The sequence below is a fragment of the Chaetodon trifascialis genome, chromosome 8, assembly GCF_039877785.1.
Source record: "Chaetodon trifascialis isolate fChaTrf1 chromosome 8, fChaTrf1.hap1, whole genome shotgun sequence".
Classification (NCBI taxonomy): Eukaryota; Metazoa; Chordata; class Actinopteri; order Chaetodontiformes; family Chaetodontidae; genus Chaetodon; species Chaetodon trifascialis.
The window spans coordinates 24,423,146-24,445,574 of NC_092063.1; the positions used below are offsets into that span (position 1 = coordinate 24,423,146).

General features: G+C 44.2%; 2 protein-coding genes across 3 annotated transcripts in view; both read right to left on the reverse strand.

The window, feature by feature from the left end:
* Positions 1-1,522: 1,522 nt before the first annotated feature.
* LOC139334587 (uncharacterized) lies at positions 1,523-10,236 on the reverse strand. Of its 2 annotated transcripts, XR_011602390.1 has the most exons (7): positions 9,839-10,236; positions 9,050-9,222; positions 8,220-8,438; positions 5,457-5,617; positions 5,223-5,355; positions 2,449-4,158; positions 1,523-2,317 (listed from the first exon to the last, which is right to left on the reverse strand). XR_011602390.1 is itself a non-coding variant. In XM_070967559.1 (6 exons), the coding sequence occupies exons 1-6, from the start codon at positions 10,098-10,100 to the stop codon at positions 3,982-3,984; spliced, it is 1,125 nt and encodes a 374-aa protein (XP_070823660.1). In that variant the 5' UTR covers positions 10,101-10,202; the 3' UTR covers positions 1,528-3,981. The 2 variants fall into 2 exon arrangements, 1 of the variants encoding a protein (XP_070823660.1); XM_070967559.1 differs by having other exon boundaries at positions 1,528-4,158; positions 9,839-10,202.
* A 1,182-nt stretch (positions 10,237-11,418) lies between these two features.
* usp19 (ubiquitin specific peptidase 19) overlaps positions 11,419-22,429 on the reverse strand; it is a 29,058-nt gene continuing 18,047 nt past the window's right edge. The window contains exons 14-26 of the mRNA XM_070968009.1: positions 21,869-21,979; positions 21,638-21,748; positions 21,386-21,487; positions 21,143-21,283; positions 20,926-21,044; positions 20,650-20,793; positions 18,217-18,608; positions 18,012-18,122; positions 17,644-17,841; positions 17,068-17,221; positions 16,716-16,882; positions 16,414-16,589; positions 11,419-12,642 (exon numbers count right to left, since the gene is read on the reverse strand). Of these exons, the coding sequence (XP_070824110.1) occupies positions 12,502-12,642; positions 16,414-16,589; positions 16,716-16,882; positions 17,068-17,221; positions 17,644-17,841; positions 18,012-18,122; positions 18,217-18,608; positions 20,650-20,793; positions 20,926-21,044; positions 21,143-21,283; positions 21,386-21,487; positions 21,638-21,748; positions 21,869-21,979 (2,067 nt within the window). The 3' untranslated portion in view covers positions 11,419-12,501. The remainder of the gene's footprint in view (positions 12,643-16,413; positions 16,590-16,715; positions 16,883-17,067; positions 17,222-17,643; positions 17,842-18,011; positions 18,123-18,216; positions 18,609-20,649; positions 20,794-20,925; positions 21,045-21,142; positions 21,284-21,385; positions 21,488-21,637; positions 21,749-21,868; positions 21,980-22,429) is intronic.

Consider the following 22,429-nt stretch of genomic DNA (forward strand, 5'->3'; position numbering starts at 1 on the left):
GCGGTGCCATTTTACTGGGTGTCGTCTGAGTGGGCGGGTGTCAAAGGGGCTGTTTCTTCACTGAGAGGCATGCAGACCTTCTTCATGGCACTTGACACTTTGACATTTTCTAGCATTAAAAACACAGGTGTGTTTCACATCATTGATGATGGCTGCATTCTTGTATTGTGTGCTGGATCACATAATGTCATTACTTCCACTGTAATTTTCCTGCTATGATTGGTCAAAATGTGCACTGTGAAAAAAGTCTATTGGAGGTCCAGAGATGTGCAGGAGATAACACATGTTGGCTCATTAAACTTTGGTCTGTTCTGACAGAGTGGACTTGATCAGCAGCAGAGGTGCAGAACTACCAGGCGAGGCGAGTCCTGTCTGAGAGCTCTTCATCTAGAAAAGATACCACCCCTTGAAGTCTAAAAACATGAACTCGATGGATGACTTAAACGATTGGGTTAGTTGGAGAAGTGAGCAGCTTTCTGCTGAGGAAACGGACAGACCATGTAGGGGAAGCAGGCTTGGAAGGATCTGAACATGCTCCCTTCAAACCACAGGCTGCTGTCACACTGCCTTCACACCAGGGACTGATGGTCAGTGGCGCAAGCCCTTGCTGCCGCATTGAGACCTGCCTTCAGTTCATTATAAGACCAATGCGCCCAGTGCTGTGCCTCAGGTAGAGGATAAAGCCTTTTGTCTGTAAGCAGATCCTTGAAATTAGGATGTAGATTCCTTTATCATGTCACTCAGCAAGCACAGTGTTATTAAACAGGAAGAGAATAACCAATAAGGAAGTGATTTACCAATGAGAGTCCAGACTGTGAGAGAGAGTGCTGGTGAAGAAGAGGAAGAGCAACAGAGCAGTAAGTAAGGAGATGCCTGCTGTCAGAAGTGATGTAAAATGTAAATACCAATAGGCAACTGCAGTGACTCTATGAGGTCTATATGAACCACTGACAGACCAGAGTAAAAGTGAACACAGCAGAAGCAAACAAGAGCAGGAGTGAAGAGACTACAGAAAAAACAAGAAAGGCTATTCTATATTCTAGCTCCCCTTCAAGTCATCATGACTGACACACGGCTGGAGCGTCTGCTTTGGGAGCAGTGCCATTATCATCCATCACCATCAGCCCCGGACAAACTCCAGACATGACTTGTCACACATTAATGTGCCTGACCTCTGCTGTAATGAAGCGGTCAATTACACACACGTTTCAGGAGAGTGCAAGAAGAATAACGTGTTAAAACCCCGCTTCAAACATTTCTATCAAGCCCAGCTTTGAATTTTTAATCGCATGCCAAACTACACAGACACAGACATTTTATCTCCCAGGCACTTCCCTTCTCATTTGGTCTCTGCTTCCACTCATTAGCTCTGGCTTTAGTACCTCCAGGTAGCTGCAGGGGTGCAGATAAATGTAGCTGTGTGGACGATAAGAATAGTTTCTTTGAAATGGCAGACAGACGTATTACAGACAGTTTTTAACATTCATTAGGAAATACCAAAGAAGACAAATTACCACCCTTTGCTCTTAACTCGTGCTTTCTTTAATTAATTCCCAGAGGACCTGACCTGGTCACACTCGCACACACACACTGATCAGTAACCTGTCGATGATGTACAAACGAGTGTGTGTCGGAGCAGCAAGGGCCAAATCAATTTACCCTGACCTACCTCACCTCTAATACACTCACAGTCATGCCATGTGCTGACAGGAAGGTGTCTTTATACAAAACATCAAACAGTAAAGCAAACCTGGAAGTGTTTTTGTTCAACACTGAACATCAGAAAAATAAATAAATGATGTTCAAGTGTTGATGTGATGTGCATTTGAATGCATGGAAGCATGAGAATTCATGGTAACCTTACAATATGGATGTGGCTTCAGTGCGCAACGTTACAGTATTTTACGGGAGAGATTCAGTGTGCAAACCTCTTCATGCGCAGAGCTGAGGTCATCTGGTGACTTCTGACATTAACACAAAATGCTGTCCTCCATATGGAGTGCAAAACAAAACAATATGCTCAGGCCTCAGAACAAAGCCGCCTCATATCACCTATTAGCTATTGTTACCGAGTCTGCAGATCACTGAATCAATGCAACGTGTGTGTGCAAGCATCTGCCCTCTTTTCACAAACTGAAATATCTGAGGTTTGTTGTTTTGAATAAAACAAACTTTGTGATCACAGAACAGAAAAAGTGACCTGCTGCAGTGAAGTAATCAACATTTTGAATGTGTGACTATAGTTTACTGTAAAGTCTGTATTTACAGTAATACATTCAACAAGTAATGCAATGCTTACTCTACATCATGCCAAATCCTAACTTCTCCATAATTTGCATATTGTTTTATCATTGCAACTTAAATAATCTTTCAGAAATGATCACAACAGACTGTTTTGATGAGAATTAGTGACTGACAGCATGATCGTTTTGTTTTAAAATGAAACACTGATTAAAATTTAGTGACATGCATGTGCTGTGATGCTCTGACCAGCCTATGCATGTGTATGGACTACAGCTTTTTAGGCTAAGAGCTTTGCACATTGAAAGTCCTTCAGCGATGAAGCTTTCCATCCCACCTTTGTCTCTGCATGTTTCTAAGTACTCACTGACATGATCTCCATTTTAGGACACCTATGCTCAACATATACTGAAAAAACGTAACATTGGTAGCATCACTCCACTGCTCTTCAGAAACCTGCCTTCGAGTATTTTTCTATTGATTCCATTTGCATTCAGCTGTCTCCAAATGTGACCTGAGGAAAACATAGCCATTAAAAGAATCTCCCTGAAATCTCAACAATAAATATATCTGAAAACCCTCAAAGCAAAAATTACCATAACAAATTCATATTAAAATGTTTCACACAATGGTGCTTTCAAATGATAAAAACCACAGTCAATAATTCAGTGCAAACACACCCCACAGCCATGTTCAACCCGCTGATACTGTATGTCTCAGTGCTTCCAGAGGAAATTACTTTGAACAATCAAAGCGCTCTGACAAGCAGATATGGATGACTCTTACCCAGTCATATTAGGAAACGATACATTTCTTTATGATTTAAATGGTGTCTTATGAATCTAACAGGGTGTCGTTTGTGATTCTTAACGGTAACAGAGTCATATTAGAAAGTATTTGAAGTCATTTCTGATTGCCGTGCCTTCATAATGGCTTTACAGTGCGCTCTGAGGAGTCACCCGTAAGCTACAGTCATACTCAGTGATTAGATTCTCCGTCACTCATCTGGAAATATTCAAGTATTACCTTTCAGTTCCTGGTGGATGTAAACGATGCAGACGATGGCCAACAATGGGAGTTAACATATATTTTCTGAACAACCTAAGGGAGAAGCTACATGAGAGCGTCGCACTCTGAGGACGACCAATGAAGAGTTCGAGCCAAACCCCGCTGGATTCTACCCACTGGACAACTAACGCAGCACCTGAAAGCTTTTCCAACAGACCCCACTCATGTTTGACACAAAATTTCAGAGAGTTAAGCCAATTATTGGGTGACACGATTAGTCACAGAGTCTCTGCTGCAATCAATTCAAAGAGCCTGGCCTGGCCACTTTACGGTTTAATTAGGTCAAAAACTCTTTTTTGTGAAGCGCTCTCTGTGGAAGGTGAGATCCTCTCACTGCTGTCCTGGAGGACATAAAGCATGCATGGTATTTGACCTGTTGTCCAGCTGCAAAACGTTGAACTCTCACTCATGGGAAAGGAAGTTTTTAGAATATTTGATCGTCAAATAATAACTGCGATCCATCCTCATCTGCATATGCGGCCTTCCTCTGTAGGTGAATTTCCAGTCCTTTAATAAGTCCTCACACTTTGAGTTTAACGTCCCTGCCTACAGTCTGCCGAGTCTGCATCCTCTGTCTATGCTGGGAGTGTTGTGTCTGGGTTAACAGAACCCTACGCCAAAGGTTGTCACACAGACAGACAGACGAATGGGGAACTGTGGTTGAACTGTCTTCTAGCCTGCCCCCTGCTGGAGATTCCTGTCATAGTTTTTCTGGCAGATGTGGACACGCTGAGTGAAGTAGCCCGGGTCAGAAATGGCCCGGAGGAGGTCGGTCTGGACCAGTGTGATGTCATAGAGCTCAGAGGTGCAGGCTGTGCGAGTCTCAGTGCTATCTGGGTCCAAGAACACCTGAGAAACACACACACACACAGAAAAGGGAGACACCGGGTGGAGTGGAGGTGGAGGTGGAGGGGACGGGGAATCATGTTAGCATTCACTAGGTATAAACCAGCAACTGTCTCGCCAACACATCTGTGGAAACTTCTTCACTGAGTCTGAATCAATTATAATTCTTATCATTATTATCAATATGGGGAATAGCTGCATTAACACTTTGACAAAGTAAAAAAAAAACTGAACAAACAACAAGTATCTATAGAGACGATATCATAAACCACTCACTGACTGTCAAGAGACAAAAATACACACAGAAGTTAAGTAAAACCACACCATGCATCAGTATATATGACTGTATCTGATATATATGTATATATAAACCTTCTTTGAGTGGTCGAAACATCACTGATGCAATGTAATTATTGGAGTTTAGTGAGCAGTCATCATTTTCTCAGACTGTGATAAGGAGCATCAGTGGGAATCCACAACAAAAATTTAAAGTGTTTAAGTTGTGCAGCAAGTACAATTGTTTGCCCCAATACAATAAAGTGACCGATCATGTCATAGTTGGAATCTCGCCTCTGTCTGTAAACATTAAGACTGCATGAACACAAAAACATTTTGCTCCAGCAGCACCACCAGAAAACGTTCAAACGCCTGTTAACATTTTCCAAAAACAAAGACGCTTAATGCATAATTAATAAAGCAGAGAGGAAGAGATGGAGCAGGAGATCAGAAAACCCAGCATGTACAATGCTCACAAGATGCTAGTGTGATGCAAAAAAAAAGAGTATAATTATCTGTTTGTAAAAAGTGAGCATGGTGTTATTTGTGCTGCTCAAACCTGCTGCCAGCAGTGTGCTCTCACTGCACTGCGCCGCACTGCAGCATGTTCACATATTTATCTCTTCAACACCAACATGTCACATCCTGCTCCGACTAAAAAGCTGAATCATCCCCACAGTGTGGAGGAATGAGGAGAATGGAAATGCCACTCATCATATAAGCACCTCAAACCTGTAGTTACAGTTCAGTTCCAGCCCACATGGCTGGAGTAGTGCTGGACGTGACAGTACCTTGGGATGAACTATGGTATCCTCGTCATTCTGCCGTATGTTGTCGTCAATGAAGATGTGCTGAACATTTTGGTCAAAGGGGTCAACCCACAGCGGCTTCCCCCCACGAATGGAGTAAGTGTTGCTAACCCACCTGGATGAGAAGGACGGGCACAGAAAGATTTGTAAAGGATGGATGAAGGGACAGAGGCCACAGAGCCTGCGTTAATAAGGCTTGAGGAGTGTTCTGCGTACCAGTCAAAGTGGTCCTGAAAGCCCCCCAGGCCCTGGACTGAGCTGAAGTACTGGTACAGGCTTCTCTCTCCATCGCGAGTCGACACTCGGTCATCGGCTCGGCTCACGACGATTCCCCTCTTGTTGCAGCGGATCTTGCCCGCAGTCATATTCACACTTAACTGAGCACAGAGCGACAAGAGGAGGCAGAGTCAGAGAGAGAAGCAAACCGCTGTGACCTCTGAGCGAAGCAGGGAACCAAGACAAATCATTTTGTTATTAAAACATCTCCTCTGGCAGACTTGACCTAAATTCATTAAGATATCAGCATTTTACTTTCTCCCATCTTAAAATAAGAGTCTGAGCCAGCTACGTAAAAATCAACTCGACCAGCCTGTAGCTTTGGAATAAATAGTGTAGATACTGCAGACAGTGACTGGAAGACCAACCCACAGGATGGAAATGAGAAATGATTCTGCACTTCTCACAGCAAAGTTTGGGGGAAAAAAAAAGCCCTCTGGCTCACAATTTTAACTTCATAAGATGCCATAATTTTAGAACAAGTGTTATCAGCTGTTCATTACATAAATCAGTTATTCTGAACTAAAAATATTTTGAGCGTTGCCAGTCGATTAGCTCTAGGGATGAGGTGTCAGTCAGTCGGCCCACCGCTGCTCCACAGTGAAATACCTTAACGCTGGATGAGCTGCAATGAAATTTGATGCATATATTCATGTCACAGGATAAACTGTCAGAATTGCGGTGGTCCACTAGCTTCTCATGTAGCCCCATCATCAGAGCAACACTTTGGTTTACATTCCTGTTAGTCAAAGCTGTGTTTAGTGCTAATTAGCGAATGTAAGCATGCTGACGCATTAAATCAAGATGGCAAACAAGGTAAAGATCACCTAAACGTGCTGGCATTGTCACTCTAAGTATGATAGCACGCTAAGATTAGCTTTTTGCTCACAGAGCTGCTAGCTTCCTGCCATGTTTTTGTCTTTAATGAATATGGAAGGCTCGGAAAAGATCCAGCAAGAGGCTTCCTCGAGCAGTCCACATCCATTGACTCACAACGAGTCTTTTCTTCTCACCGACTCACACGCTGAGGAACTAAATGCTCTCCATTTGATCGTGATGTGATTTAACAGTGCTGTCGTGTTGTTAAGATAGCTTAAACCATCATGTTGTTCATTTGCATAAAGCATCTAAAATGAAAAGTGTTAAGTGGTGTGGTTATTATTGGCAGTGTTGGAGTGTTTTTAGAGTAACACAGCTGGAGAAGATGGACATGAATACCCCAACATACACAATATGGACAGGACAGTCTGCATGAGGCAGCGATCTCAGCGAGCTGAAATGGTAAATTAACCAAAGAAAATGTCCCACTGCACCATCTCCACAACTCCCAGACAGCAATGACACTGAAGCTCAGGCAGGAAAACAAACGGCTCAAGTTCAGAAACTGGACAATCACCTTTTATCTTGTAGCCCCCCCACCCCCCCACACCGCTCATAGATGAACAGCATCTGACAGCAGACTGTTTGAATAAGATTTCCACTGGACTGTCCTCCTGACAGCTCACTGTGCCTGACAGCTTGACTGTCCCACATCTTCTCCACCTCTCGCCCCATCATCTGTCCATTCCACTCTCCGCTGTTCTCTCAAAATCAGCGTGTTCCACTCCAGCAAGCACACAGGTACAAAGCCCTCTGGGAGTCGAGGGGACGCCTGTGCTTGTGATTGTGTGTGAGTGTGTTTTGAGGGGAGGGTCTATGTAAAAGGGCACAAAAGGTCATGTTCTTCAAGAGAGCATCTTCACAGTCACACAACCCCTGAGGAACATCAACACACACGCACGCATGCACGGACGCACGCACGCACACACACACACAGTGTGTAAACAGTTACGGTTTGAGGAGGAAACATTCACAATTTAGAACTGATGCGTGTCATTTACAAACCTGAATACCTTAAATACCTTAAATACCTTGTATGAGAACAAAACAATGTTCATGGTCAAACACCTGTGATGGGTTTTTGACAGGTGACCAGTGTGTCAGCATATGTGAAATATCAAATATATCAAAATCAAATATTAATCAATACACAGGAGCATGAGGCACAAATGAAGAGAGGAAGGATAGCGAGACAGACAGACAGACAGACAGACAGACAGACAGACAGACAGACAGACAGACAGACAGACAGACAGACAGACGGCCGGAGGGACGGACGGACAGACAGGCAGACAGGCATCAATAGCATCAATTTTACTTTCGGCTTGATGAATAATCCTGTCGGACAGCTGAGGCTGAGATCATCAGCGCTGCAGACGGAGCATACTGTCATCTCCAGTGCTAGTGGACTATTTGGATTTGCTGATGAGCCGACTGAATCCCTATTAAATGTCTGCCATCAAAAAATAAATGAAAAGTTGAATATCATTGTATTTTCCCAGCTAGGGGCAGTACCTGGAGCATGTCACGGATACTGGATTTTCTTGTGAATTACTCTGAGACTGAAAACGTAGGAGTTGTAAAGTGATGACCAACACACTCCTTATTTTAGGAGGTTCTCCTGATGCTGCCACTTAGGAGCTTATTTTAGGATATTATGTGAATATGGCCCTAAGTTCCTCAGCAAACTGTTAAGTGTTTTAAAGTGATCTCAAATCCTACATATTCTGAAAGGCATTCCATTGAAGCTTCCTTCCTCCCAATTTGTTCTTAATCTTTAACACTTTTTGCTGCTAAATATTCATTCAAATCCATCTACTTCACCTTGAGATCAGGCAGATCAGGGAACAGTGGGTGAGCCCCTTCATTCAGTGCTTTGAACACGGCCCTCAGCACCCGAGGTAGGTCAGAGCCAAACGTACGAAAAACGATGGCAAACTCCCTTCCTTCCTGCACCAGGTCCCTGAGCAGCTGGAAGAAGGAGGGCAGGATCCAGTGGTACAGTCGTCCATCCTCTCCTTTCACAGCCAGCTCCCTGTCACCCTGCAGGGAGCAGTCAGTGACACAGAATTGCATGAGGGATTAGGCATGCTGTATAGGTTGCCACACACTTCACCATCCATCATCCCCTTCACCAGTGACAAACTGACTCAGTTTGAAGCATGGTATGAAAACTTAATACACCACAAGGACTGATCTGCAAGACAGAACACGTCCTGACAACTGCAAACACTACAGAATATTCCATATGCATTCACTGAAGCTAAAATCCAGGTGTCTCAAAGCTGCTCCTCAAAGTCTGAAGTGAATCAAGTAACATGTGTCACCGTAGATTTTACAGGTGAAGCGGACACCAGGTGGCTGTGGTTTGTCTTGTCTGTGGCTCACAGTTAAAGTAACAGCATGAGTGACTTTGTGCAGAATCTTAACAGGAGTTTCAATTGTAAGAAAAGCTGTTGTATAAAAACCCAAATGACTATTGCGCAGAGTTATACCTGTTTAGTTCCTTTATGTTGCACATCATTCCTGCCAGGTGCCATATCACGTAAGCAGAAATTGAATCTAAAAAGCCGTAGCAGATCTTGACATATCTAACTTCATACAGGCACTTTCCACCTGGCCTTCTTCTCCATTCTCTCTTATGTGATGCTTGCCTTGACGCCCTCGGGCCAGCGGAGCAGGGCCAAGTGCTCATCCAGAACACCACGGAAACGCCGCCCTGCAGCGGAGGTGAAACCTGGAATCCGTCCAAACTGAGAGTAGTAAGTAACAGCATCATCACAGGGTGGGAGCAGGGAGGGCGAGTCACTCAGCCATTCCCACTTCCCTGCATAAAGGGGAGGAGAACAAGGTTTCTGTGGATGATCCCAAACACAGACACCCAAAAAACTGATGACAGAATGAGTGGAGGAGGCCTGGCGAGGCCCCCAGTGGTGTTCTGAAGCTCTCACTGGAATTTAATATGTCTTGTATCTTGTCTTGTCTTGTATTAACTCTTCACTTACACAGGAACTTAAAACTTGGGGATGTTGGAAGAGGACAATTTGAATATGATCCAACAAACTGATCAATGAAGGGCAATATGAATGGCTCCAGACCACATTCTGCCAGACGTTAATTTATTGTTCACTTCCATATTAGCATAATGCACACATCATTAAGACCTTTGACTTCGTTATATTATTGATGGCCTTCTACTCGGCATATGAACGAGCCAATGATGCATTTCGTTTCAATTATATCTAACTTTCTTTTGCTTGGTTGACACTTGGTCGTTCCTCAGTAAAGCTGGAGGTGTACTTTAAATCCACGTTTTTTTTAAATAGAGTTCGGCGTGTTCTGCCGTCGCCACGGCAACAATAAGTTGGCCTAACTGAGCGCGCGCACATTCCTGCCACTAGTGTGTGACACTGAAAGGGGCTTTAAGCTCGTCTGCCGTTTACCGTGTCTGCTCATCTTCCCCCAGGTGACAGTTGTGAGGAAATAGTCCAGAGCCGCCACAGTCCCCTGAGCCGTCGCGGCGTCCGACACCAGTATGGTGTTGTTCAGGTCGATATGCAGGACTAATTTTTTCCTCTGGTCATGATGTGAGGGGACTGTCACCGCCGGGTCACCTGTCCCACACAGAGGCTCGGGGATATGTCTGCTGTTTGTCCCGTCATGTTCTTCAGCTTGGCGGCCGCTGTTCACAGCGAATTCCGCCATGAGTATGACTGGACTAACGACTGCTCTACTGCTGTAAATATTTCAGATAAAAGTTCCTACCGGTCCTGCTTCGCGGTCTGATTCACGGTTCGTCACCGGCACTTCCTCATCCTCCACGCCATCTTCTTCTTCGGCCGCGGGCCAGTAGTTTTACACTACCGCAGAGGGAAGGGCGCCATCGCCCGGTCATGTCAAACAATCACAGTTTATATCATATCCACACGTGTTCTGAGTCCTCCTGGTTAATCGGCTTTCAGACCACAAAGCTCAATGGATTAGTAAGAATCATGAACGTGTGGGTGATGAACAATCACCACAAGCACACACAAACAGCATGAACCAGCTTTCCTCCACAGATATTAGTGAGCAAAAAGGCAGCAGTGGATCCCCTCCACACATGTATTAAGGCACACATAAAAACAGTCTATTGTGTGTCTGACATGGTTTTTTTTGCAGGAAAAGCACCATATTAAAATTCTTAAAATTGTACCTACTGCTTCTGCCTTCAAGAATAAATCAATAAGGAAATATTTTTACCTCAGAGGTGCCTCCTCAGTGCATGTGCACTGGAGGCTTCAGGTTTCCACACACTTGTGAATGCTGAACATCAACATCATCATGCCTCTTTAAGACTGGATTTTCAGTGAGCACAGAGAAACTACTGTCACATACATTATTGTGCACAGTGGAGCTCAAATATTCACCTGTAGGAATAAAAACACTTTCTGACTAGAAAGGAACTTTAGGTATCTATGAAGAACTGCACACATTGCAGACTACACACGACAGCTGAGCTGCAGCTAATTATTCTGTTTGATTATGTTGTCTGATTATGTCAGAAAAAAGTGAAAAATGGCTGCCACCAGAAGAAAAGCTGCAACCTGTCTTGCAGTTTATCGTGGTAATGACTTGAATTGATTGAGCATTTTCTGTTGAGGGATTAATCCATGTATCAGCTCATCTTTCCAGCCCTAAAGGCAGCTTCATTGTGCTCAAGTGTTGGATGACTGCCTGTCCATTTCGTTTGTGATTATCTGAGTAAGCACAAATGAATTTCCATGTAAGCACATCACCTGAAGTGAAGATACTAAAATTAGATCCTGATTGTTGTGAGGTGAAACAATCAATCTGCTGCCTTTGGGGTCCCTGCAGTAATTGCCTGGAAAAGGTCTAAACAGTGAGATAGGTGAGGTACTTGACAGCAGTTTTGGCTCATATGACCATTTCATCCACAGACCTGGCAGGCAGCTGTGAGCATTTGTATAATACGAGAATTCTGTATCATGTCTGATATAACTGTTAAAAAAAGACACTCATGCAGCAGTTCCCAAAATTGTTTTTATTTATATTAACCATTTATATGTATCCACAGCAGTATTCTTAATGATGTCCACTTTATATACGCGGTCCAGTACAAAGGGGGGCAGGGGTGAGACTGGACAACTCACACAAAACTGAAAATGAAATGAAGCAATGTTTGAGGAGGCGAGGGGGTGTTTAACAGGGGTGGGGTTACAGCCTGTATGAACATGCAGTCATGCACATTTCAGTTTATACTGAAGCCTTTGACAATTGCATCCACAGGATCGAATATCTAAACAAGTACAAAAAATAATGAGAAAAATAATAAGAATACACTACAGCAACAGAGGCCAAAGGAAGTTTATGAAGCGACAATAAACAGAAAGCGTGCGCCCTCTCATTAAAAAAAGTAGCAGGTCAGTCTCGCATTTTTTTCTTCATCATTTGCTACAATTCCAGTCCAACTTACAGAGAAACCTGCCACAAATTAATCAAACCAGGTCATACCTCAAAACAACAAAAAGAGAAAGAATTTACACACATTACAACAACCTTCACTCAAACTCCACAAATTTGCCCTAATAATCAACCTGGCTTTCACCAGGGATCAACAGGTCGGGGTCTGCAGTGAGGACCTTGAAACCAGACCACAAGGTGCGGTGGTGCGAGGAGGCCTGCCAGGCTGAACTGTCCTCCTGCAGCAGCAGCTAATGAGCTGCTAACAGGAGCTCTGAGATTATACAAGTGTATTAGCTTCTCTCTGTGTGTGTGAGAAAGAGAGAGACTGTATGCACTGAATGAATATAACTACTTACACAGTCTGTTAAGGGTTTATCAATGGGTAGGTATATCACTGTGAGTATATCAATGTTGTGTCTAGTTAGTACTGAGTGCACGTCTACATGTGCGTCTGAAGGTCTTTCACAGGGGAGTCCTCAAAGACCACATCCAGATCATGTTGCACTGCAGTGTTATTTTCCCACCAGACTCAGAAGCCTGTGTGATTAACACTGATGTGTCTTTAGTGGAGGAGCGGCGTCCACCTGGGACCTCATGGATCACCAGCTCTGATCTGGATTCCCTTCTGTCCTCACCATGACTAGTCCACCTCCTCCATGTTGCTGTAGGATGGCGCTGCACACTCCCCAGAGTGGGCGAAGAGGTCAGAGGGAACCTCTGGGGTCAGTGTGGGCGGTCCTTCAGGATCCAGGTCTGTCCCGAACAGTGACTGGCTAGTGGCCTGTAAAATAAACCAGTGTTAACAATAAATCATGCTGGTTTAGTATTGTGGGAGATTTCACCTGTTTGGAGAAAATGGTGAGGCTGTGACATGACATCACTGACAAATAATATGCATAAAGACTATAAACAGATTAAGACTTTATTTCCAAAAGGAGTGCAATGCTTTATGTATTAAAAAGCAGCATTTAGATGGAGATACAGATTATTGCAGGGGAATTAAAATAGGTTACAGTTTTCTTTTGAATACAGTACTTTTTATCAATGACTCCAGGATTCAAAGTATATTACAGAGAAAGACCTTAGATATTTTCATTACAAAATACAAGATTATTCTTTCCATTTAACATTTTATAGCAGAGTACACACACCTACAGCCTACAGTTCCATCCTTCAGTCAGGTTCATTTGAATCAGATCAGCTTAAACCCCAACAGAGCAGCCTGTGCAGGAAACCTCTTTAGGTTCAACATTTTAGTTAAACATCCCTTGATCTGCTTCTGTTCATGTTGGGCGCAGGTAGATTTCACGCACGCACGCACGCACGCACGCACGCACGCACGCACGCACGCACGCACGCACAGCTAAACCTTACAGAGAATTTTAAAACTAGATGGACTACAGTCTTGCATATATCTGAGTCAAGTATACAAAGTCTGATGGTTGGCTGAGCTATGCAGAGCATTTAAGGCAAACATGGGTCACTGTACACTGCCTCGGTACCAGAAGATCCCTGAGTCCCACGTGCACACTCACAATCACTGCAGCAGCAGAGGAAACTGATCTGAGGACAGTTCTGACTCTCAGAGAGTGTTAAAGACTTTGACAGAGTTAAAACGCTGCATATTTTAGAACTTTTCAGCTGATGTATGTAATAAATAACGTCTTAAAATGATCATTTAAAATGTTTTCGAGCTCCAAAACTGTCCATCAATCTTTCGACAATCTTCCACTCAAAACAGTGCAACACACAGAAAATCATTACATTCAGAGGCGGACGGTAGTTTAAGAACTGCAAACTCCTGGTTTAGCCTGGCTGTGTCAGGACTGCACGATCACCATGTTTCTCTTATTTTGTAGGATGTTCAAAAGACACAGGATGAAATGTAGTAATAACTTGACGCTCTGAGAATTTACAACCTTCACCTGTCTATGGCTTAAAAATGGTACAGAAAAAGATGATTTTGACATGCATTTGAAAAATCTAATATTCTGGAAAATAAAACAATTGCAGTAACTACAGCACATACTGCATTAAAAACATGATGGTGGCTAGACACAAACAGCAATTTTAAGGCCCATGAATCCATTTGACATATAAAAGGCAAGAGCAATTGGTCACACGCACAAAAAAAACAAAATTGAGGGCTCTCTTTGCTTGATGACATGAAATTTAACGAGTCACTGCTGAAGAGCCTCTTCTCACACATGCTGCATTCATCTATTTGTTTTGGTACTGCAGGAATTTGCAATCTTATTCTTCACAGTGTAGTGCAATAAAAACAACAATGGCTTCATCTGCAGCTCTAGAGCAAGTGTCTTTTTGTACTTTGTCATAATTCACCGTTTAGAAGCATTAGATACATGATTATATCAACAAAGTCTTCACTAAAAGGTCTGCCTACAATGTTTTTCTCGAGCTGTTCAGCACATCTCGTGGTCTTCCTCTTCAAGATTGTTTTGTCTGCTCCCCAGGTCAACCCTGAGCTCAATACAAGCTCCAGGATGAAGTATTGGTGAAATTCGTTTAGACATAAACACTGGAAGCAAGAGCCAACACAATGCATAGAGGCAATGTAGTGAATAGGTACACAGTTCAATACACCTGTGCTGTGTGCTGACAGTAACCGTCTACTTCAGGGTCTTGAGCGTCTTTTCAAGCATGAAGTACAGTAGTGCCCAAAGTATTCTAAAGGGCTGAGCAAGTTATACATACACTTCAAGTGCTGGATAGGACAGAGAAGCATTTCACTAGATGAGCACCAATGGGTGACTTACTCAGTTCCTACTCAAGGGAAGCAATTAAGTCTTAAAACTTAAACTGCCTCTTTCCAAGTTTCCTGTTCGACCTCTCTTTGTCTATTTATGTAATTCTGAGTGCCGCAGCCAAAGCTAGTTGCCACCTAGCCACTGTTCAGGTCCAGTTTATAAAGAAGAGGGTAGACCAAATTGACGAACAGAGCAAACACGGCTGCCAGGGTGCCCAGGACAAAATAACGCACACAGTCATCATCGGGATAGTCCGACATCCTCCGACTGCGGTGCCGTCGCACCGACCCTTCAGCTCTGTCTTCATCTTCCTCATCTCTGTTCCTCGACATTTGTCCCCTCCGCAGTGCAGATCTGAACAGTCCGGGGGGGCCTTCGTCAAGCCCTTCCTCTTCTTCCTCCAGTTCCCGCCATATTAGAGAGGCCTGCGATTGGCGGAAACTGGTGTCAGCTTCTGGGAAATGGCGTGGTCTAACAAATACTATGATTACAATTTGAAATATTTAGCGGGTCTACCTCACTGTGTCAGACCAACCCAGGTGATTATAGTTATTTGTCAAGAGCTAATGACATGCCTTCTCTGTTGGTAGTTTAAAAAACTGGGACAGTCTGAGAGATTTGTTGTGGAGGAAAGTCACACAATGTAAAAGTAAACATATAGTTGAGTAAGTCAAAAGCACAAGATCATCTGAACAGTTTTCCTCAAGCTCTTTGCTGCCAAAGCCCTCAGTGAGAGAAGCAGATTTTACCCATTCTGTCTACAACACTAACAACACGACACATATCAGAACAAAGAGTGACAGCTTTGGCTTAAATACATTCAGTGGAAAACTGATATGAAAGTTAATAGGCTCTTTAAATGATGGACAAGAAGTTAAACAAAATGTTTCGTCTTTGTGTGTGGATGCTTTAACCGGAGAACCATTCACCACTTTCGTTTCATAAGATCACACACAGTCTCATGTGTCATTATCAGCATCACAAGGTTACACCTGACAAGCTATGTGATAAAAACTAACTGTATAAACAGAACACAGCATTTGTTTCATTTCTGTAGAAAGAGGAAGATCTCGTCTGGAGACAGAAACTGAAGCGCAGCTTCAGAGAGGCAGAAGTTGGGACATCAAGAGTGAAAGAAACCATGCTGCGATTTTTCCTCACTGAACTTCTCAACTGCATATGGATTTGCAAACGTCTATGAGCATCACAGCTCTCTCTCAGTTGAACAGAAATCCTTACATATTATCAAGTTAAGGCAGTGCACTCCACCAAAGCTACAAAAAAGGACATGTCACAAGATGCTAATGCTGCCTGACAGCTGAGCTTAACAGACCATCATTATCAACCCACTGGGCAGTAGTTATTAAGCATCTCACAGCAGGAGCTCTTGTCAAGACTAATTGAAAAGAGGCATTGGTACTCAGAGACACTTAACACACAGACCACTCTCATAAGACTTACCAAATACGAATAATTCCTGATGAGTGGCTGACACTTTACAACTCACAATGCCTGGTGAAACACTTCCAATCATTTCTCATCGTAGCAGACACAGTCTGATTCTATATCATGTAGAATAAACACGTGACACCCACCCATCACTTTAAACTTGCTGCTGTTTTTATTAAGCTGTTCAATTCAATTCTGATAAACAGAAATATGTGAAGATCTAGAGTATGGAACAGTGAGAAATCCTGAGAATATCAGGGATAAACTTCATTCCAGTGTGAAAAGCCCTGCCACTGACACAGATCCTCTGTCTCTTATTGTTGTGGTGCCCTCACCTGACTGGCAGTAGCTCCTGCTGCAGTGGGCGACTCTGCTCCGACAGGCCTGAGGAAGCGTGGCGGCCTCTCCACCGGGGAGTTTCGTCGCCGGTAGAAAAGGACGTAGGCGTAGCGCGTCACTACCTGACTCTCCTCCACCATTGTCACAGTACTGTCATCAAACAGACGCCAGCCTGTGAAGGGAGGAGAGATTAGCAACAGCAGTCGAAAAGAACAAGAGAGTAAAGGGAGGATGTGAAACTTAGAATGGCCAACAGTTACAGAAAGATGGGAATAATCCTCATTGGCTCCACACTCACCAACATCACTGCGCTGGCTGTTCTTGTCACTTGGCAGGCGAGCGTAGGCCGTGTAGTGGCCTCCTATCATTCCTCCATAGTGGTTGATGACTGCATATAGGTCGTAGATAGGGGGTTGTTGCATCTCATCCTTCTGGCCAATACAGAACTTACTCAGATCCAGATTCCTGGCAGACAAGATTATATTAGAGGCTTTGTTATGGAAATGGGTGAACATGGTATTCCAAGTACTGCATGAGGGTTTAATCATGAAAAACTTGTTTCGCATGTGGAAAATATCACATTTTTTTCACATTAAAGTAAGTAAAAATAAGTGGTGTGTAGTGAAATTCAACTTTTTCTGTGTATTTACCTGACAGGGAAGTCCACCATGTCATTGATCTTATCCCTCCAGATGAAACTCCTAAAGGAGAAGCGTTTGAGCTGGATGATCAAAACGTTGGGCAGGCGCCACAGCAGCAATTGCTTGGAGGCCTCTCTGTGCTGCTGGCACTTCGGACAGTACCTTAAAAACAGAAACAGTATGTATAGACTGTTGTTCTACATTTCCTGTCCCACAGTGAAAAAGAAGGACCAAAAACATGAAATGTTGAAAGAAGTCGGTCAGTTTCAGGTTGAAAATAACCAAAAAGCATGTGTGCATGTAAGCATGTAACTACCCTAGCAAGCAGGTATACTAGGGTACAAGCACCTGACGCAAAGGAAAACCTAAGGCGCCCTGACTTGTTGCAACCAGGAGAGTCAAAATGCTCTTGGTATGTGGCTGTTAAAACTAAAAAAAAAAAACTTTAAAAGAAGTCAGCTCTAGAGCTGCAGTAATGACTGGCACACCTGCACCTCTAGACATGGGAAATGAAAAAAGAAAGCAGAGGGGACAGACAGACTCCTACTGCAGGTGCCTCAGCATTCTGGCTTTGTGAAGCGGTTGAGGCTTCTGCTTTGTGAAGGTGTTGAGGCTCTGCTTCCAGCGTGAAATGTCCTGCTCTGGCTGTCTCACTCAGCGAGCCGGGGTCCTCCTCGTACTCCAGCTCCTTGGAGCTCACCAGGACGTACTCCTTCAGACGCTCATTGTTTTTCCACACCAACTCCAGGGTTGCATCTTCGGGGAGGTCTGCCAGCGCGTCCTCTGCAGAGGGGTTGGGGAGAGTTGGAGAAAAACAGCGCTGGTGTGTTGGACTTAATTGCTTTCTCCAAGTACAAAATGGGCATGCAATTTTGTAAATATGCACCCAACATGGAAATAAGATGAGTGGGAATCGAGCTAAATATCAGTGCTTAAGGCAGTCTTGGTCATACCTTTCTCATCCAGCCTCTGTTCCTTGTTGTTAGAGTCGAGCAGAGCTATGTAGAACTGACTGGCATGACCTGACGCTGACTCACTTGGATGCTGATAGCCTGTTACTGCAGCTGCAAAGAAGAGGTGAGAATGATGAATAATAGGCTATAGAGACAACAAATAACAGGCACAGAAATACCAAAGCATCTGTCCACTGATTTTTACCTTCTGGCCGCACTGCCTTCTCACAGGAAGTCTCTTTTTCAGCATGAGGGTCCAGAGAGCAGCAGGAGGTGGAGGAGACTGGCTCAGAAAATCCTGAATCTGTAGTCCGCGTGGTGGGGAGTGAGGTCTGGGAGGAGGAGAGGGAATCAGTCTCCCCAGAGTGGAGGGCTGAGGCCTGGGCACACTCTGCATGAGATTCAGGTAGCACAGAATGGCTCTCCAGCTCCAGATCAACTGCTCCTACAGAACTGCTACCACCTATGGCCTCATCCCTGGGCCCAAGACCCTCAGGAGAGCCTGCCGGCATTGAGGAGGGGTCAACACGGCACTGCAAGGTTTCAGGGGACGTCCTGCCTGACTGGAAAGGAGGCTGGAATACGTTGACAGAAAACCTGTGCAGAAAGAGAAGAGGAAACATTAACAGTTTTTAGTAGTAGATGTGACATGCAAGTCATTTTCTCTAACCGTCATCTGGCTATTAACAACACTGAGAGCGATAATGACCCAATTTCTCACAGTAAATCAATTTAATAGTTTAATACTTGACAGTGACAGTGCTGTCTACGTCATGACAGGGGTGGGCGATGTGGCCAAAATCTTCTATCAGAAGACTGAGTTTAAAAACAGAAGACTCTAAACAGAGCAAAAATAATATGGAAGCATTAAAGTTCCAAATCAGAACAAATGAAATGCACTAGAGGTGCATTGTCGCCACCTACTGTCACTCTCACAGAGTAAACAGTCCTGCTACCCAAATCATGTGACCTTGCAAGGCGGCTGGATTGTTACATAGCACTGCTGCCCTGAATATATTGTGAAACACTAAAACTGTTTTCTCATATGAACTCCTGCACAATGGCTGCAGAATCAGGTCAATCATCAGGCATCCAAATTTTGATACTGTCAAACCTTTCCCACATTTTCCCGGGGTATACAGTATTACCGTGACCAATTAAAAATCACTTTGCAGGGCAGCATGACTTGCGCGCAGTTCAGACGGTGCTCACGCGAAGAAGCACCAGTCCTAACTTGTAGCATACCAGACTGACGGGGAGAAACTCAGTTAAAAGCCTCTACCAAGCACTGTCACCCAAACGAAACATAATTCATACCCCAAGAAATGATATGCGCATGTAATGAAAACACGAAAATAGCACACGTCAATGGTACCGCTTCTGCTGATTTCACCACTTCATGCAAACCACAACAGGCCGGTATCATATGAAAGCAGAGAGCGTGATGATCACGAAGATGTCTGCCTCCTCACTGTGCGACGAAAACTTGGCGAGCTAGCAGCCAAAGAGTGGCAGAAAAAAAGCTTTGCTAAATCATAAAGTATGTTTTATCTTTGCTGTTTTTGGGGTCAAAAGTTATATTCCAGCCCGAAAAAACGCTGCTAATGTCTCCCCCTATGACTCTGTGATAGTTTGAGATCAATCACGAAGGTCCTGCTAGTTTAAATAAAAAGGAGGGGGGTTCTAGAGTGGAGGGAGCGCTCTTCATGCAATAACCTATCTCTGGGCTTACTTCCTTCTGGATCGTCATTGGTGTTTCTATGGTGAATGTGGGCGGGTTGCTGAGCTATTGAACGGCGTAACCACGCAGTTAGTTTCACCGCTCCGTCTCATGAATGAGCAGAGTGCTCACAGAGGACTCTGCTGAGCAGCCCGAAGTGTTATTTTACTGTTTCATTTGCATTTCGTCCTTTTATAATAGCTAAGAACAATAGCAAGCAGAGAAAAGGCTAAAAAAGTGTTTTCAACAGAGGAGTTTCTCCGTGTGCTTGGACGAGATAACAGTACTCTGCCTAAATGAGCGCCTGGCCATACCTGTGTTAAAACATCTGTAAACCTGCTCAGGTTCATTTTTTTAGCATGTACTTTTGCACAGTCACTTTTTTCTCCAGTAAAAATTCAACCAGATACATTGAACGGAGTGGACTTCATTTTTGTTATGACGATGCTACAATTATGTTAGACCCCTATAGACCTATAAGTGCAGCATTTTTTTTTATGACGGTAATGAAACTGATACCGTTGCTACTTTTAGATACTGCGGGATACTTTATTACCGGATTACCACCCAACCCTAACAAGTGGCACATATGTCTGTGTCATATCCGGTCTCATTAACTGGAAATACTCAATTTGGTTTAGCGGAGGGGTAATGCATGGGTTGAGCATGCAGGAGGAGGACTGTAATAATGACTGCTTTTGTGTCGATACAGATACTACATCTATTGGATGTACCTGTCACGTCAATTTAACAGTGGAAAGCAATATACAGACGAGAAGCAAAGAGTACAAAGCAGCTACACTCTGTGCAATGTCATCACTCACTCAACTGTGCAGCAGGCAGTAGAGCAGACACTGTTAATGACGTTGTGAAAATAAAGCTTAAGGGATAGCTCCCACTGAGGACTGGACTGCGTACCTGGAGTAACCCTCTAGTAGCTGTGTGAGGCGAGCATAGGAGAGTCGAGACTCCGGCACGCTGACCAGGAAGGGCAGGCCCACATTCTCCGTGTTGGGTCGACACAGACCCTTGTGATTGGGCCAGTGGGTCCTCTGACACACTCTGGAAAGGGGGTTAGCATGTTCAAAAAGAGTTTATTGATTTAATTTCATAAGACAATGAAACATGCCTCAGTGTACATTTGAAAACATTTTCCCAACAAGTCTTGCTGTGTAATTTTCCAGCAGAACTCACTGATTGCAGTAGCCCACACGATAGCAGCGAGTGCACCGCTTCAGCTTGTCTTCCTCAGACACTGGAGGCTTCAGACAAGCAGCACACTTCGAGATGGGGATATTAGGAACTTGTAGTCTCTGTAGGGCAGAACACGAGGCAAAGAAAGCCCTCTCAATATCAGTAAACAGACACATGTTGTATGTGCTGTGGAAATGTAAAATCAGGGGTTTGTTACCTGCTGAACTCTGAGCACTACCACTCTCTCTTTGGCCATGTCTTTGGAAAGCACCTCGAAGCAGAACAACATGTCAGAGGAGGACACCGTGTCCAGGGAGTGGGACGGCAGGAACATGCGCTGGAAGCGGTTCTTCCCCACCTGAGAGCCAAAAAAAAAGTGTCCTTGAGCATGACATTGCTTTATGTTCCATTTCTGCTATGTGAAACTTATTAAAAATGTAGAAAACTTTAAGTATCTAACCTCTGCCAGTCTGAGGTTCTCTGCTTTGACCCTGACACTCCTGGAGATGGATTCAAGGACTTCAGCAGTGCTGGAGTTCTCCTTGCTCACACTCACCAAAAACTGAGACACACACACACACAACAAGCACATCAGAATGGATGACATAGACGGGACCTTGAATTTTTCTCAAAGCAAAGCAAAGCCACATTTCTGCATTACTTCGTTAACGGACATTGACAGTCGTATGACCATGTCCAAGTGGAGACTTACCTTGATGGGTTTTTTATGAGGTTCCTTAGCATAGTAGAAAACAGAGAGCACCTTTTGTTTCTGGGGCAAGGGCACAGGCAGGTAGAGGAAAGGGTCAAAGGTGATGGACACCTGAAGAAGACAAGAGAGGTAAGGAGGAGGTGAAAGTAGGTTAGTCATCTCTGTGACCAGGCAAGCTTTCTGAAGCATTAAAGAAAGTTAAACATTTTGCTGAATGTTACAGTGTGTTACCTTGGAGCATGTGGGGCACACAAGCTTGGATTTGAACTGGCCTTGGAAGAGGTCCACAATAAAGGAGTCGTTTCTCATTTTGTGCCTCTGCCATGCCTCCTCTGCCACCACCTGCAACAACAGACAAATGATACCATCAGATCGAGGCTTGAGTAGACTGAAGGAAGAATGCCAAATGATTGCACTTAAAAACAAGTCAAAGCAAAACTTCAAAGACAGACCACCTCTTGATTTCTCATAGGTGAAAAAAAACACTCCTCCTTGAACTGCCACCTTATCGTGGTGGAGGAGTTTGAGTACCCGAATGATCCTAGAGGCTATGTTGTCCGGGGCTTAATGCCCCTGGTAGGGTCTCCCAAGGCAAACAGGTTCTAGGTGACGGGTCAGACTAAGAGCAGTTCAAGAAGCCCCTATGAAAGAATTTAAAGCAAGGAAGAGTACGTCGCCCGGATTGGCGTCACCGGGGCCCCGCCCTGGAGCCAGGCCTGGGGTTGGGGCTCGCAGGCGAGCGCCTGGTGGCCGGGTCTTTGCCCACGGGACCCGGCCGGGCACAGCCCGAAG